This window comes from Chroicocephalus ridibundus, chromosome 28, assembly GCF_963924245.1.
Source record: "Chroicocephalus ridibundus chromosome 28, bChrRid1.1, whole genome shotgun sequence".
Classification (NCBI taxonomy): domain Eukaryota; kingdom Metazoa; phylum Chordata; class Aves; order Charadriiformes; family Laridae; genus Chroicocephalus; species Chroicocephalus ridibundus.
The window spans coordinates 298,483-314,757 of NC_086311.1; the positions used below are offsets into that span (position 1 = coordinate 298,483).

Sequence of the window (16,275 nt, forward strand, 5' to 3'; positions counted from 1 at the left end):
AACCAAAAAAAAAAACCACTGGCCCAATCCCGCATCCAACGAGCCAGGTTTGCAGAGCGGATTTGGGCTATTTTCTCCCCAAAAAGCCCTCCGTGGTGGTGGTGCTGCTGCTGCTGGTTGTTCAAAAGCTGCGGTCAATCGTCGGCGTTTCGCCGCTACCGCCCTCCTCCATTTCACACCGATCCCACCGACGCCGGGGCGAAGCGATGAGGTTGGGTTGCTTGTTTTTTCGTTTTTTTTGGTTTTTGTGTTTTTTTGGTTGGTTTTTTTTTACCCAGCTATCCAAAACCTCCGAAAAATCGGGAATTTCCCTGCATCAGAAAGGGTTCGGTCAAGGTTAGAGGTGGGCCAAGATGGGAGATGTGCCCCATCACGGCATCCTTTCCCCCTCCAAGGAGACTTCATCTGACCACCCCCATCCTCCCCCAGCTCCGTCCTGCCCCGAGGGAGCGCGGAGGCAGGATCAAAAGGGATGCGTTTGGTGGGGGGGGAAATAAATCAGGAATTCTTGCCAAAAAAAGAAAAAAAAAGGGTGCAGTGCGTTAACCGAGGAGGGTCCTCACCAGGCAGAGCTCCCTTCCAGAGGGGGAAAAAGCAGCAATTGAACCTTTTGCTGGTTTATTATTTTTTTTTTTCCCTATAAGCTAGAAACCAAAACCAGGGGCCGCAGAAAGAGAGCACGAAGCAGCACGGGGAGGCAGAGGAGGAAGGAAAAAAGGCACGAAACACCCCCTGCAAGGGCAGCAAAGATGGACCAGGAGTATCGAGACATGGATCAGGGCATCTAAGGACGGCGGCTGCCCTGAGAGCGGGTGAATTTGGGCAGGTTTGGAGCCTTTTGCTCCCTGGATTTCTTCTTCCAGGATTTCTTCTTCCCTCACGCCAGGACCAGGACAGTCCCTTGGGATGGGTTCGAAGAACCGGCCCCCGAAAACGCGCTCAGGTGCCGTGGCCGAGTCCTGCCCCGCGGAGCATCCGAGGTTCGGTTTGTGGAGTTCAGCCTGTCCCGGCGGCAAGGACGACGTTCCAACGGCCGAGCTGGGGGCGTTCCGGGAGGGCTTAAAAATAACCGTGGAAAACCGGAGCTGGTTTCCCGGCAGGGCCGTGGGCGAAGCCGCCGCGCCAGGAAGGGCGAGGGAGGTGTAAAAGCGGAGAGGGGGGACACAACGCTGTCCCCAAGGGCAGCTGCAGGCAGACAAGAAGCCGCGGGGTTGAACCCCCCGGCAGCGACGTTAAGGCAATCCCGCTTGGTTTCCACGGTGGAGGAATCCCGTTCAACGGAGCCAGGGTAGGACTCCGGGTAGGGAGTGAAACAGGGACCATGTTCCAAAGAAACCCTGCAGCCTTTTCCAAGACAAAACTCCCGGTGGGATCCCAAACGGCAGGCGGGATCCCTTATCTCACCCGCGCCCCGCAGCCGTGGGCGCCTTCCCCTCCTGCACCGACCCGGAGGGCGGGAGTCTCCCAACACGACGGCAGCCCAAAACCGAAAAACCTCCCCCCACCACCACCACCACCCCCACCAAAAAAAAAAAAATCCCCACGCTGCGCTTACCGCCAGGCTGAGGGAGCGAATGCAGGTCCCTGCGGCGGTTCCCGGGACCGATAGCCAGGTCGGCGTAAGTGATTTCCTCAGCCATCGCGGGAGAGGAGCGCCCAGCCGTGCCTCGGGCTCCGCGGGTGTCGATCCAGCCGTCGGCCAAGCCGGTTTCGCGCAGGTCTGTCGCTCGCCTCCAACTCCGCGAGCTCCCCCTCCAAGGTAGAGGTCTGCGAGGGTGAGCGCCAGCCTCTGAACGCGCATCAGGAAGACAAAAAAAAAAAAAAAAGCAATAAAAAAAAAAAAAAAAAGCACGTTCGACGCGCTGGCCTGCCCGAAAATGAAACTTTGCGCCGCTTCTGCCGGATTAAGGCTGGGAAAAGGAGTTCACAGCGAGGGAAGTAACACCTGAGAGCGTCAAGAAGCCTTTTCTTTGCGTATTCTATCCGTATTCTCCTACCGTCCCACAGGAAATCTCCCAAACAAGACACCTGCAATAAAAAAAAAAAAAAAAAAAAGGGCCCAAACCGACCCAAAATGTGTCGTTCCGGGCTCTGCTCCCCTCTGTCCAAATTGGCTGTTTTACGTGACAACTAAGGTGGCATTGCCAGAATGATGCAAAGACTCCGCGATCTCCCAGAATATTCCCAGAAGGACCGCGATTTTTAAGAAATAAAGTAACGCCGGACCCTTTCCACCCTCACCTCCTCCCTTTCGCTACGCAAAAGGTGTTTTTCCAGCCTCAGCCGCTGCTTCTTCTCCCCACCCAAACCTATGCCAGCGTCGTCGCCTTCTCCCCGTTACCGATTTCTCCCTAATCCCGCTGATTTTCCAGCCCGGGGTTTTAAGCACAGCACCATTTTGCTGCTCTGTGGAGCTAAGCGGGTGCCAAAAAGCCTGGGAGACTCTTCGGAAACAAAGGGGGAAGGATGGAAAACATTCCAAACAGCTCAAGAGATCTGTCTGTTTCTCCTTCGTGCCTTGTTTTCAAGTCACTTCCAAGAGATAGTCGGCTTCTCCTTTTGGAAGCCGGGATGGGACCAGACTTTTTAGAGGCCAGGAAAGGTAGAAAAAGCAAACAAAACCCCAAAGTTCCAGGAAATCGAGCTATAAAGGCGTGAGGTGACACCCTGCCCGGCTCGTTTGGGAGACCTGCTCATCTTTTTTTCCCCCCGCGCGCAGGCTGAGGAACCCCACGCAAGGATCTTCCGAGCCGCGGGAAGCGGAAGCCACGCCGGCAGAAGAAGAGCCAGACGCTTCCGGACCCACCGGAGCCTCCAAAAATTAGGGATTTATGCCCATTGAGGAAAAAGGGGGTTCTCCGGAGAGCAAACCCGCTCCAGACTTGCGCAGAGAGAAAGCGACCCGAAAAAAAAAATGCTTCATTATCCGCGGAATGCGTGTGAGAGCGCAGGCCCCTGCACGTGCCAACGGAGGTTACAGGGATCACGCTAAACACGGATGGCCGCGGCGCTCGTCTCTCCACCCAAATCACGCTACACCTCACCTGGGAGAAGGGAGAAACCGGAGCCCAGGCTGTCCCTGGCAAGGGGGGTGGGCCCTGCTAATTCGGCAAACGTAAAAGGGGAAAATAAGGGCCCCCAGGGGGGGAACAAAGAAGAAACAAAAGAAGATAGCGCCTGGGAAGATTCTTCCCAAGAAAGACGACCGTGTCTGGGAAAATTCTTCCCAAGAAAGAAGATCGCACCTGGGAAGAATTTTCCAAGAAAGAAGAAGATTGTGCCTGGGAAGATTCCCCGGAAAAGATGCTGGAACCAGGGCCGGTGATCTCTTTCCCTCTGCCTTTTTCTCCGCCTTTTCCTTTCTCTGTGCCTCAGTTTCTCTTTTCCCTTGGAGTTGTTAAGGAACGGTTAGAGTTGGGAAGGAACGACCTTCGGTACCGCTTGCCGTAACTCGTCCTGTACCTGTTGTTAAGTAACACAACACACGCCTCACCACTTGCCGTCGGTTGTTATATACCTAAACAATTACCGTGGACTTGTTAAGACCTGTACTAACCGTTCCGGCGAGCTAATACGTGTTTCTATATCGACCTTGAGATGTATCTCACCTTAGTCCGCGCCGTTGAGCGTTGACGAATCTGAAGTCACTCACCCTCCCTCTTTACCGGGAGTGGGACGTGACACAGCAGGAACGGCAAACCCGGCCGGCCGCTGAGCAGGATTCCTCCTCTCCGCACCAACAGCGGCAGGAAGGAATTCACTGGGGGGGTGACGGGGGAGAAGGCGGGTGCTCAGCCACACTGGTGGCTCCAGAGTTCGGCCGCGTTCAACCACGGCCCCCCCCCCGCCCCAGTCCAGGCTGAACTGGGGACAGTGCTGGCAGGAGCCCAGGGATGGGGGGAAGCATAAAAAAAAAAAAAAAAAAAAAAAGAATCGGGGTGGGGGGGGGGGAAGCAAGCTAAACCACCGGGGCCTGAGCTCCCCCAACCCCCAGCCATCACCCTGCTCAAAGCACAATTTCCACAGCAGCCCCCACCTGACACCCCCATCTCCCTTCTCCACTCCCCCCCTCCCGCCGCCATCATGACAGAAACAGCCCTCAAAGCCGCTTTTCCTCCCTTCCGATGGCTTTCAGGCCCCAGGGGGTGTTATTTTGCCTCATCCCCGAGGAGAAAGGGGGCGGCTGTGGTTAACAGCGTGGAAGCAGGACGGCTGCCAGGAGAGGGGCAGGCGGCGCTGGCAGCAGCACCCACCCAGGGAAGGGCAGAGCTGGAGCACCCACCAGCCCGGGTGCCCTTCTTGAGGGGGCAGGATTTGGGGGGCCCCGCAAGAGCCCCCATGGGCAGGAAAACACAGGGAGACGGGCTGAAGCCACCCCCCTCCTACCACCAGCACCCCATGCTGCCAGGGATGGGGGGAGAAGACCCCGGGGGGCAGCCACCCCCTCACAGCCGTGTCCTCCAACGCTCCCAAAGGCGGGATGGAAAGTGCCAGCAGAGGGGAGGGGACAGGGCTGCCTCCAGCACACAGCCCTGCCCCAGCAGGAGACAAACACATGTAGAAATACATCATGTTTTAATAAACAATACAAAACAGCAGGAAAAAAAAAAGCTTGCGTGTGAATGAGAGTCTAACTTTCAAGGGAGCCCCACAGGGGCCACTTCACCCCCTGGCTCTGTGTCCCCTCCACCCTGCACAGGGCCAGGGACCTGCACTGACATTGCTGCACCCAGCTCATCTGGCAGCAGCTGCTCCAGCTCCATCACCACAGCTCAGCATCACCTGTGAGGTGTGAGAGGAGCAAGATGGGTTCTGGGGTGGGCCCAGGAGGATGAAGGAACCAGTCCCAGGCTTGAGGTCCCAGTGCAGGCAGCACACAGCAGCTCCCAGCACCTCTCCCCACCTGCAGGACCAACCCGGAGCAGCAGCTGAGGGAAGGACACCCCCACGCTCCCCTGCGCTGCTGGAAGGGCTCAAGCTGTGAGGCCCCACCACGCAAAGGTCCTTTCTCCAGCGCCTCTGTCACCCGGGCGCTTGGGGCTTGCTGCAGATGTACGGCCGTGACTGGGAGCAGCCTGCACTCGCGACAACCCCGTCGTACAAATACGCACACTCTCCTTGGCCCTGCACCTCAAACCTGCAACAAGCAGCACAGGCACCGCTGGCACCGCGGGGGTCGCGGTCGTCCCCTCAAGCACCAGGAGGGGACAAGGGCCGCCTGCGAGGGACAGCCCCAGCAGACACGTCCCACCAGGACCCTGCCCGTCCCACCGCAGGACGGTCTCCTCACGGCCCCGGCTCCCAACGGGACTCACGTCTGGTTGAAGCTGCTGCCATCCACCCACTGCAGGCGCTCGCCTTGTCTCCGCAGCCCAAGCCAGCAATCAACATGGGCCTTCTGACTCCAGAGGAACTCCTGGGCACGACACAGAGAAGCCAACAGTCAGGAGATGCTGCTGCCAGCACAATGCTGGTCCCTGACAGCCCCACACGGCTACCAACAGCCCTGGGATGGCAGCAGCTCCCACCCCACGCCTGCTCCAACAAGCTCCAGAGCTGCTGCAGGAGCTCACCAGCCCGGCCAGCGCTCTCGCTCCTGCTCTGACACAGCTCGGCTCCAACCCCGGGCTCTGCACCCAACCCAGGAACACCCCCAAACCCCCACGCAGCCACAACAGCCCCTCACTCACCATCTCCCCCTCCCTCCGGGGCATGGCCAGCGAGGCCCCATGCGAGGAGCACTGCTCCTGGCTCCACTCCCAGCTCCCCTCAGCCCTCGAGAAGGAGTAGCAGACATTGCGGTACCCAACCCAGTCCTCAGGACAGGCCAGCACCAGAGCCGCAGGCACAGCTGGATCCCCTCCATGTCTTCCTGCTGGAGAGGGAAGGGCAGAAGGGCAGAGGATTGGGCTCCGCAGGGACCAGGGGACACAGCTCCGCGGGGCAGGGAAGGAGGCAGCCGCTCCTCCCTTACCTGAGAGTGCAGCAACAGCCACGATCAGAGCCAGCACCAGAACCACCAGCACAGCCAGCACCACGACCCACACCGGAGGGAGCGTGTGCCACTGGCCTGGAGGGGGAAAGAGCCACTCGGGGTGAGGACAGTGCTGTCCCCCTCCCAGCCCCACCACCCCCAGCACAACCTGCCCAGGGAACACAGGAGGGACCCCCCAGACCCCTCTACCCCACACACACTCAGCTGCAGCTTCTCAACCCCCTCCCCGGGCACAGCAACTGCCATCGGGCCATTCCCAGCTGGCAGCAAGGGACAGTCACACAGGGCAGGGACAAGGCTGTCACCCCACACACACTGGGGGACAGCCCCCAGCAGGAGAGCTGCCAGGCAGAGAGACGGGGGGGCTGATACAGCCCCCCAGGGAGGACCCAGCAGAACACAAGACCCTTTCCCAGACAGCTGGAAGAAGCCCCACACGTGCCAGCCCCACTCCTCCTGGGGTGACACTGCCACGGGGACACTGTCTCCTCCCAACAGGCCACAGGGGGGGCCCCGCACTCACCCACGACTCTTCTGTGTATCCTTTTGCCTGTAGCCCCAGGCACCTCTGGATTGGGGGATGCCCCTCCATCCTGGGGACTCAGGGGCTCCTCCACATTCCCATCGCTGGAGCAGATTACGTTCCTCTCCCCCATGGCACTCTGAAAAGTGAAACCACTTTGCTCAAGACAAGCAGGATCTTGCCTGTTTCAAGCCAAGGCTTGGATCCAGTTCTACCACACCTGCTCCGATCACCATGTTAGGGGATGGCAGAGAACGCGACAGAGTGGATCGCAATGAAATAAGTCTCTTTATTAACAGAGACCTGCCTGGGTACGAAAGGTAAGCAAGGAACTCGCACTCCTGCCATCCCTTGGCCCCAGCTGTGCCAGCACCCTCCCCACCACCCTGCGCACACCCTTCCAGACAGGGCACAAAGCACTCGCCACCTGGGGGCAACCCCAGCAGGGGCCCTGGCCTGGGATTGCCGGGGGAGGGTCCAGGGTGCCCCCAACACCTCTGCTGAGCCCCCCTCCGCTCACCACAGCAGCTGGACACCACCACCCACAGCCCCAGCACCCCAGGCTGGGGCAGGGACGAGACCTTCAGCCTTTGGGGATGGAAACTCCATGATCCCGGTGAGACAAAGGGTGCAAAAAGGCTCCTGCGGGTGCTTCAGAGAAAGACTCAGGTGAGGGCAAGGGAGGGAGCGAGGCAGATCCGGGAGGAAAACACACAGTTTTCCTGCAGTTCAGATTCCCCCCTACCCACTTACCTGACCGAGCCCTGCACGTCTGGCCAAGGGGGGGGTCAAGACAGCACCCAAAACCCACTGCAGCTGCTGCACCAGAAACTCCCAGACCCACACGCAAACACCAAGGGAAGGCGACCACCAAGGGGGTCCTTCAGCCGGACCCCCCGCCCGGGAAAGCCCCGGCAGCACCAGGCCCTCCCAGGAACCCAGCGCAGCCCCGGGGAGCCCCGCCGACGGAGGAGCCCCAGCTCAGCCGGCGGAGCTCCGGGCAGCAGCGGGGCCCCGCGGGGGGAGCGCCTCCCCGGCCCCGCACGGAGCCGGGCCATGAAGAGCGGGGGCGCACGGGGAGCGCCAGCCCGCCGGGCTCCCTTCCCCGCAGCCCCGCACCGAGCGGACGGCACCCACCCGCACCGCCGACGGCACCCAGGGACCCCGACACCCACCGCTCCCGCCGCCGCTCGGCGCGAACTGACTGAGGGACGGTATTTATACCCCTGGCACAGCCCGCCCACCGCTCCGGCCAATCAGCGCGCAGGGCTCAGGAGTGGCGGCAGAGGCAGCCAATGGAAGGGCCGCCTTGAGCTCCCCTCAGCAGCTGCCCCAGTGCCTGGAACCGGGACGGCGCCCGTTAAACGCTTGTGGCTTTGCGGTAACTGACTGCGGCCAGACGGCACCGGCCCGAGCTGTACACAATGAGCCACCTTTGTTGATAACAAAGCAGAGAGCCAGATGGAGCCCGGAGAAACCAGGACCAAGAGGTAAACAGCGATTAGATAAGACGAGCACGCACAAAAAGCAATTCTTTGCCATGTTCAGCCACCCCTAGCAATTGTTAGCACAGCTGTTAGTCTTTAACGACAGGGTTTGGCAGCTGCATGCCACAAAAGTGAGAAAAATGGGTGAGACTGGGAGTAAGGAAGAAATGTTTTAGGCTGGGGGTGGTGAGACCCTGGCCCAGGCTGCCCAGAGAGGTGGGAGATGCCCCGACCCTGGAAACATCCCAGGTTGGACGGGGCTGTGGGAGACCTGGTCCGGGGGGAGATGTCCCTGCCCGGGGCAGGGGGCTGGACTTGATGGATTTGCCGGTCTTCACCAGCAAGGGCTCCAACCACGCCGCCCAAGTTGCAGAAGGCAAAGGCAGGGTCTATGAGAATGAAGAGCCGCCCACAGTAGGAGAAGATCAGGTTCGAGACCATCTGAGGAACCTGAAGGTGCGTAAGTCCATGGGACCGGATGAAATCCACCCAGGGGTCCTGAGGGAGCCGGCAGATGAAGTCGCTAAGCCGCTTTCCGTTATATTTGAAAAGCGGCGGCAGTCTGGTGAAGTTCCCGCTGACTGGAAAAGGGGAAACGACCCCCATTTCCAAAAAGGGAAAAAAGGAGGACGCGGGGAACTACGGGCCAGTCAGTCCCACCTCTCTGCCTGGCAAGGTCGGGGAGCAGATCCTCCTGGAATCTCTGCTAAGGCACACGGAAAATTAGGAGGTGACTGGTGACAGCCGACACGGCTTCACCAAAGCCAAATCCTGCCTGACAACTCTGGTGGCCTTCTGTGATGTTGCCACAGCATTGGTAGACAAGGGGAGAGCAACCGATGTCATCTACCTGGATTTATGCAAAGCGTTTGACACCGTCCCGCACGACATCCTGGTCTCTCAATTGGAAACGCATGGATTTGATGGAGGGACCGCTCGGTGGATAAGGAACCGGCTGGCTGGCCGCACTCAAAGCGTTGCGGTCAATGGCTCAATGTCCACGTGGAAACCAGTGACGAGTGGTGTTCCTCAGGGGTCAGTACTGGGACCAGTGCTGTTTAACATCTTTGTCGGTGACAGGGACAGTGGGATCGAGCGCACCCTCAGCAAGTTTGCCCACGACACCAAGCTCTGTGGTACGGTCGACACACTGGAGGGAAGGGATGCCATCCAGAGGGACCTGGACAGGCTGGAGAGATGGGCCTGCGCGAACCTCATGAAGTTCAACCAGGCCAAGTGCAAGGTCCTGCACCCGGGTCAGGGCAATCCCAGGGACAAATACAGGTTGGGCAGAGAATGGCTTGAGAGCAGCCCTGAGGAGGAGGACTTGGGGGGTGTTGGTGGACGAGAAGCTCAACATGAGCCGGCAATGCGCACTTGCAGCCCAGAAAGCCAACCGCATCCTGGGCTACACCAAAAGAAGCGTGGCCAGCAGGGCAAGGGAGGCGATTCTGCCCCTCTACTCTGCTCTGGTGAGACCCCACCTGGAGAACTGCGTCCAGCTCTGGAGTCCTCAGCACAAGGACATGGACCTGTTGGAGCAGGGCCAGAGGAGGGCCACGAAGGCGATCAGAGGGCTGGAGAACCCATGCTATGAGGACAGGCTGAGAGAGTTGGGGATGTTCAGCCTGGAGAAGAGGAGGCTCCGGGGAGACCTTAGAGCCCCTTCCAGTCCCTTAAAGGAGGCCCACAGGAAGGATGGGGAGGGACTCTGGATCAGGGAGTGTAATGATAGGACACGGGGTAACGGTTTCAAACCGAAAGAGGGTAGATTTAGATTGGATATTAGGAAGAAATTCTTTACTGTAAAGGTGGAGAGGCACTGGAAGAGGTTGCCTAGGGAAGCTGTGGCTGCCCCATCCCTGGAAGTGTTCAAGGCCAGGCTGGATGAGGCTTTGAACAGCCTGGTCTGGTGGGAGGTGTCCCTGCCCAGGGCAGGGGGGTTGGAACTACATGATCTTTAAGGTCCCTCCCAACCCAAACCATTCTATGATTCTATGAGTTTGAAGGTCTCTTCGATCATAAACTATTCTACGATAAAATGCCCCGTAAAACCCCGTTCAGGTACCGCACTTAGGCTGGGACAGCCTCGTGCACATAAATAAATATTTACCCTCCCTAATCCACATTTATCACCCGGCTCCCTCCTTCGCACGGGTCAATGAGAAGTTTTATACCAGCAGCCAGCTGTTGGGTGGTTTCCGAGCCGCGTCTAGAAACGAGGATGTTCTCGTTGAGGGATATTAGCTGTTGAGCATAAATGAGTGAGTTTTAATTAGAATAAATTACTTGGGATTATAGCACGGTGCTGTTTGCTGAGCTTTACTGAGCACGAGTAGCTGGAGTTGCCGAAGCCTTTAGGCCGCGATACTTAATTTTCTTAGTAATTTTCCCTGGAGCTGGGCTAGCGCTGGGTTTAGTCTTTTACTACGGGAGAGATGCTCGCGTCTCCCCCACGCCTGGGACCCTCGCGTCTCCCCACGTTCTGCCCAACAAGGGCGGGCGCACAAGGGATGTGAACCAGAAGCTACGGGGGCTCCAGCCCTCGGCTGAAATTGCAAATCAACCCGGTAAGAGCCTTCCCGGACACAGGAAAAGAATCCAATGCGATGTTTGAAGCCCCCGCGCCAAAAATCACCACCGGACTAAAAGACACCCGTGAGGAGGGGGTGTAGAGATCGCAAGGGTATAATTGCCCAGGGATTTCTTTGTTTGGGGTTGAGCCTGAAGACGGAGGAAGCGTCTCCCAGCCCGTAAGTGCGCGTCACCAGAAATGGGGCATGAATGCTCGGGCAGCAGCTCCTCCTGATGTACTTTAAGCAGGTAGAGTGTACTTTTAAAATATGAGGTTAAAATATATTTTAGAAGGTAGAATCTCTCATTAAGGAAGAATAAAGAGCTGTAAAGAAGTCGCAAGGCCCTGTGAAACCAGACACTGGCTACAAACAATAAATGCCTTACTAATGAATATACCCTTGAAGACAAACAGGAGGCTGAGAATAAGGAACATCCCACCACAGGAGGCGCCGAAACCTGCTGAAAACCAGACAGCTGCTGGATAAGGCATAAAGTCACCAAACACTGGCAGTAACTGGGGGAAAGGTAAAGGCAGCAGTGGGAGATCGCCACCACCCGCTCCATTAGAGACCGCATTGGACCGACCGCCCCCACGGTGCTGGAGCACGCGCGCATCCACTAAAGGACCTTGTAACTTTACATGAAAGCGAGAGACTGTGCTAACCAACAGAAAGCGTTAAGACAAGGTACCAACCAATAATTATAACTAAGGGTGTGTATTTCTGTGTTTTGAGCCGTATAAATATTCCGGAGAGTTTTTAGGCCGGTGTGCCGGCTTTGTGGATTACCACCTAGCACCCACCTTGGCAGAAACGACTGAAATAACTAACACCTCTGCTCCGGGTGTATCTGCACACCGGGCAAACAACCCCGCTTTGGGACAACACTCCTTTAACGATAACTACCCTGTTGTATTTAGTGACTTATGAGTGAATTAGTTACATTTAGCGAATTATTACCGTGACTTTAGGCCTGACAGCGGAGGCACAAACAGCCTGGCTGCTGTAGGTGCGGCTGCACTCAAAAGCGGCAGCCAGGTGCACGGACAGTACGGTTTATTCGATGCAACATATACACGATTCCTCAGCAACGCCGGTGATAAACGCACTAAACGGCAAAATAGCTCTGTGGCTTTCACGGCACGATTGCAAGCACAAGCTTGATTTCCCGGGCAAGCACTCGGCGTGGCCGAGGTCGCAACTCTTACCAAAAGGCGTCCCTTGTGGGGGATGCGAGGAGGACAAACGCCTCAATCCGTCCCGATGACTGGGTGTTGGATTCTCCTCCCTCCATTAGCTACAAAATCGGGGTAAACCATATATTCCCGTTGTGCGGAGGGTGGGTGCGGTCAAGCCGTCGTTCCTTCTGGTTGTACTGGGAGCCGTTCCGTTTCTTCTCGGTAGTTGCACAACACATTTCTTGTGAGGAGCATAAGAATGTGACCACGCGGCCTCCACCTCGCTTCGGGTTCGCCCCCCGGTGCCGTAGCCACACAAACCACTGGCTCTTCACCCGTTTTCCATGTCTGTTCTGGGCCACAGCTGTTTATCAGCCCCGTTGAGCTTTGCTTCTCTTTCGGGCTTCCAACATTACCCGAGGGGAGCTTGGGATGCCCTCTTGCCTTCATTTTGCTCCAGAAGTTATATTTCTTGCTATTTTTATGTCTAAGCCAGCAACTGCAAAAGAGCACACAAGCCCCATTGTTTTGTTTCACATTCTATTCAACGTTGGGTGCCTTCTGTCACATCTCAACCAGGTGGCAACTGAAAGTTCTTGATAGAACTTTTACCTTTGTCCCTTAGACATCACCTGTGCGCTGTTATTACTGTGTTTGTCTTGATGCCACATCCCTGGCATATCTACTAATTATCCCCGCCGCTGGCAGCGTTACCCAAAACAAAAGCTCTCGGAATCAAAAGGAGTAGAGAGAGGAGCTATTGCTCTAGTCGATGTCGGGCACTAGGGGGAGGACTCGCAAGTCTAGCACACCTCACCGGGGACATTCACCCACTATTTATACACAAAAAATTCTCATCATTCCACCTACCTAATACATAACTCCACCCAGGCTTACAGATTCATCAGGATGACCCAACAGCCTTTTCGCGCAGGCGTATTAAGTTTTGCTGCATCGGCAAAACACTTCCGCGCGAGCTTCTCGGTGGTCATTTGGGTGAGGAGACCCTTCCTCACATTATCCTTTTAAGGTATTGAGTCACCGCAGGACAGCAGAAGTTTACTGTAAGTTTGCCGACTTCTGGAGGATGATAAGGATGTCCCTTGAAGCAGCCACAGCTCTGTCCTAATTGGTATAGCAGAACATACTCGACACATAAAAGAACCTTGAAGTGATTAACTACTTCTTGCTACCCCATCCTTGGTGATGAGCTACTTCTGGCTGTCTCCTCATTATCACTATCTGTAAACTCAGCTCAGCGACTCACGATTTTCTCACACAGTAAGAAGGTCACTAATCAGCTATTTTTCCCACACAGCGAGAAGGTTAGCACAAAACAAACAACATTTTAGCTAGCACATCACTATAAACAAAGCAGAGGCCTGTCTTTGCTAACAAGAGGGAGTCAGATCCGGGAGGAAAACACACAGTTTTCCTGCAGTTCAGATTCCCCCCTACCCACTTACCTGACCGAGCCCTGCACGTCTGGCCAAGGGGGGGGTCAAGACAGCACCCAAAACCCACTGCAGCTGCTGCACCAGAAACTCCCAGACCCACACGCAAACACCAAGGGAAGGAGAACACCAACGGGGTCCTGGAGCCCGACCCCCCGCCCGGGAAAGCCCCGGCAGCACCAGGCCCTCCCAGGAACCCAGCGCAGCCCCGGGGAGCCCCGCCGACGGAGGAGCCCCAGCTCAGCCGGCGGAGCTCCGGGCAGCAGCGGGGCCCCGCGGGGGGAGCGCCTCCCCGGCCCCGCACGGAGCCGGGCCATGAAGAGCGGGGGCGCACGGGGAGCGCCAGCCCGCCGGGCTCCCTTCCCCGCAGCCCCGCACCGAGCGGGCGGCACCCAACAGCGCCCACCGCCAGCACCCACCTCCTCCACTCCGCTCCCGCCGCCGCTCTGGCCCCGCTGAAGGGAGGGGCCTGATATTTGTACCCCGACACGGCCCGCCCACCGCTCCGGCCAATCAGCGCGCAAGGACGAGGAGTGGCGATAGAGGCAGCCAATGGGAGCGCCGCCTCCAGCTCCCCTCAGGAGTCGCCCCTCGCCTCACGTTCCGCCCGGGCCCAGCGCCCCCGTTTTGGGTGCAAATTCCGTCATTTGAGGGAGGCGTTTGCGAGGCCGCGCCCGGGGCGAAGCACTTTCCCACGCTCTGTCACGCCGTTCTGGGCCGTTCTTCCTCAGCCCGGGCCATTTTGGGGGAAAGATGGTGACTTTTAGTCCCCGCAGCCGCGATGGAAACCGCCTCCCCCCCCACCCCCGGGGCGGCCGTCGCTCTCCGCGGCGCCAGATGTGTGCGGTGTTTCGAGAGGTGGGCCCCAGCGCCCCGAGGCAGGGGAGTTTCCCTGCGGGTTTGGGGAGGAAAGAAAGGACATGAAAGGTCGGCCCGGCCCTGGGAAAGGAGGATGTTGCTTCTCGGGAGCTCGGAGCTGCCCGCGGAGGGCAAAGGGTCCAGGTGAAAAACCCCAAACGCTGCCGGTGCCCCGACCCTGCGGCACGTTCGGGAAACCTTTCCGGTACCGGGGAACGGTCGCTGTAGGAGGACACATCGTCGTAGAAAGAAACTCCGGAACGACCCACATGGCAGCGGCGGCAGGAGCAGGCGGGCAGAGGTCATTCCTTCCCAACTCTAACCATTACTTAACAACTCCACGACGATCTGGTGTGTGGCAGACGCCTTTCAGGCGTGAGCTGAATGCTGTTGTCTTCCAGCTACGTCTTGGTATGCTGAGGGCACCTTCCGGTACACTTGCCTTGTTACGACTTCCCTCCTCTTCAGCCATCAAGTTTATTAATTATGACGATTAGCGGCCTGTGAGGAGGGTGACGGGCGGTATGTACGTGCCCCAGGGCCAACATAAAGGGGGCTCTATTGTCCCGCTTTACTGCTAAATCCGCCCCCCGGGGGTTGTTTCGTGCCCCCTTTCGTAGGGCCGGCGCGGGGGTATTTAAAGGGCCCGGTGGGGGGGCGCAGCCGGGGGGCAGTTGCAGCGGTGTCGGTAACGGGAAGGAGCGGGTGGGCAGAGCCGGGCGGCCGGTAAAGCCTGTGGGAGCCGGGGCGCGTCGGGGACCGAGGGGAAAAGCGGCAGCGGAGGAGGCCGGGGGCGCGGAGGAGGCCGGGGGTCCCGCAGCGGGCGAGCGTTGGGAGCGCGGTGGCTGGAGCGCAAAAAGGCGGAACCCAAAGGCTCTTTCAAGAGCCGCCCCCGGGGGTTCCGCGGAGGAGCCAGACACGGGTCTGGGCCGCGCCCGGAGTGGGGGAGCTGCTCCCCGGTACCCCCGGGGCGAGGGCAAGGGGGATGGCGGGGCAGCCGTGAGCACTGAAACGAGGGGTGGGCGCCACCGGGAGCGACCAGAAGAGCTGGGTCAGTCCCCAACGCCCACAGCTGCTTTCAGCTGCTGCTGGGGCTCCTCCTGCAGCAGCACCTTCTTGAGGGGACAGGATTTGGGGGTGGCCCAAGGGCCCCCATGGGCAGGAAAACACGGGGACACAGGCTGGAGCCACCCCCTCCCACCGCCAGCACCCCACACTGCCAGGGCAGGAGGGAGAAGATGTTGGGCAGCAGAGACACCCCCTCACAGCCGTGTCCTCCAACGCTCCCAAAGGCAGGATGGACAGTGCCAGCAGAGGGGAGGGGACAGGGCTGCCTCCAGCACACAGCCCTGCCCCAGCAGGAGACAAACACATGTAGAAATACATCATGTTTTAATAAACAAGACAAAACAGCAGGAAAAAAAAAAAGCTTGCGTGTGAGTGAGAGTCTAACTTTCAAGGGAGCCCCACAGGGGCCACTTCACCCCCTGGCTCTGTGTCCCCTCCACCCTGCACAGGGCCAGGGACCTGCACTGACATTGCTGCACCCAGCTCATCTGGCAGCAGCTGCTCCAGCTCCATCACCACAGCTCAGCATCACCTGTGAGGTGTGAGAGGAGCAAGATGGGTTCTGGGGTGGGCCCAGGAGGATGAAGGAACCAGTCCCAGGCTTGAGGTCCCAGTGCAGGCAGCACACAGCAGCTCCCAGCACCTCTCCCCACCTGCAGGACCAACCCGGAGCAGCAGCTGAGGGAAGGACACCCCCACACTCCCCTGCGCTGCTGGAAGGGCTCAAGCTGTGAGGCCCCACCACGCAAAGGTCCTTTCTCCAGCACCTCTGTCACCCGAGCGCTTGGGGCTTGCTGCAGATGTACAGCCGTGACTGGGAGCAGCCTGCACTCGCGACAGCCCCGTCGTACAAATACGCACACTCTCCTTGGCCCTGCACCTCAAACCTGCAACAAGCAGCACAGGCACCGCTGGCACCGCGGGGGTCGCGGTCGTCCCCTCAAGCACCAGGAGGGGACAAGGGCCGCCTGCGAGGGACAGCCCCAGCAGACATGTCCCACCAGGACCCTGCCCATCCCACCGCAGGACGGTCTCCCCCCGGCCCCGGCTCCCAAAAGGACTCACGTCTGGTTGAAGCTGCTGCCATCCACCCACTGCAGGCGCTCGCCTTGTCTCCGCAGCCCAAGCCAGTAATC

The 16,275-nt window shown here is 58.6% G+C and overlaps 1 protein-coding gene across 4 annotated transcripts in view; it reads right to left on the reverse strand.

Moving 5' to 3' along the window:
• The window catches only part of LOC134507824 (killer cell lectin-like receptor subfamily B member 1B allele B), a 42,514-nt gene that overhangs the window by 2,798 nt on the left and 23,441 nt on the right, over positions 1-16,275 (reverse strand). For 2 of the 4 annotated variants that reach the window (XM_063318741.1, XM_063318740.1), the window contains one exon: positions 1,556-1,789. In XM_063318741.1, coding sequence (XP_063174811.1) covers positions 1,556-1,789 — 234 coding nt within the window. Of the gene's footprint in view, positions 1-1,555; positions 1,790-5,315; positions 5,417-5,690; positions 5,876-11,789; positions 12,007-16,275 lie in introns of those variants that run through there. The other 2 variants (XM_063318739.1, XM_063318742.1) reach the window with 2 other exon arrangements.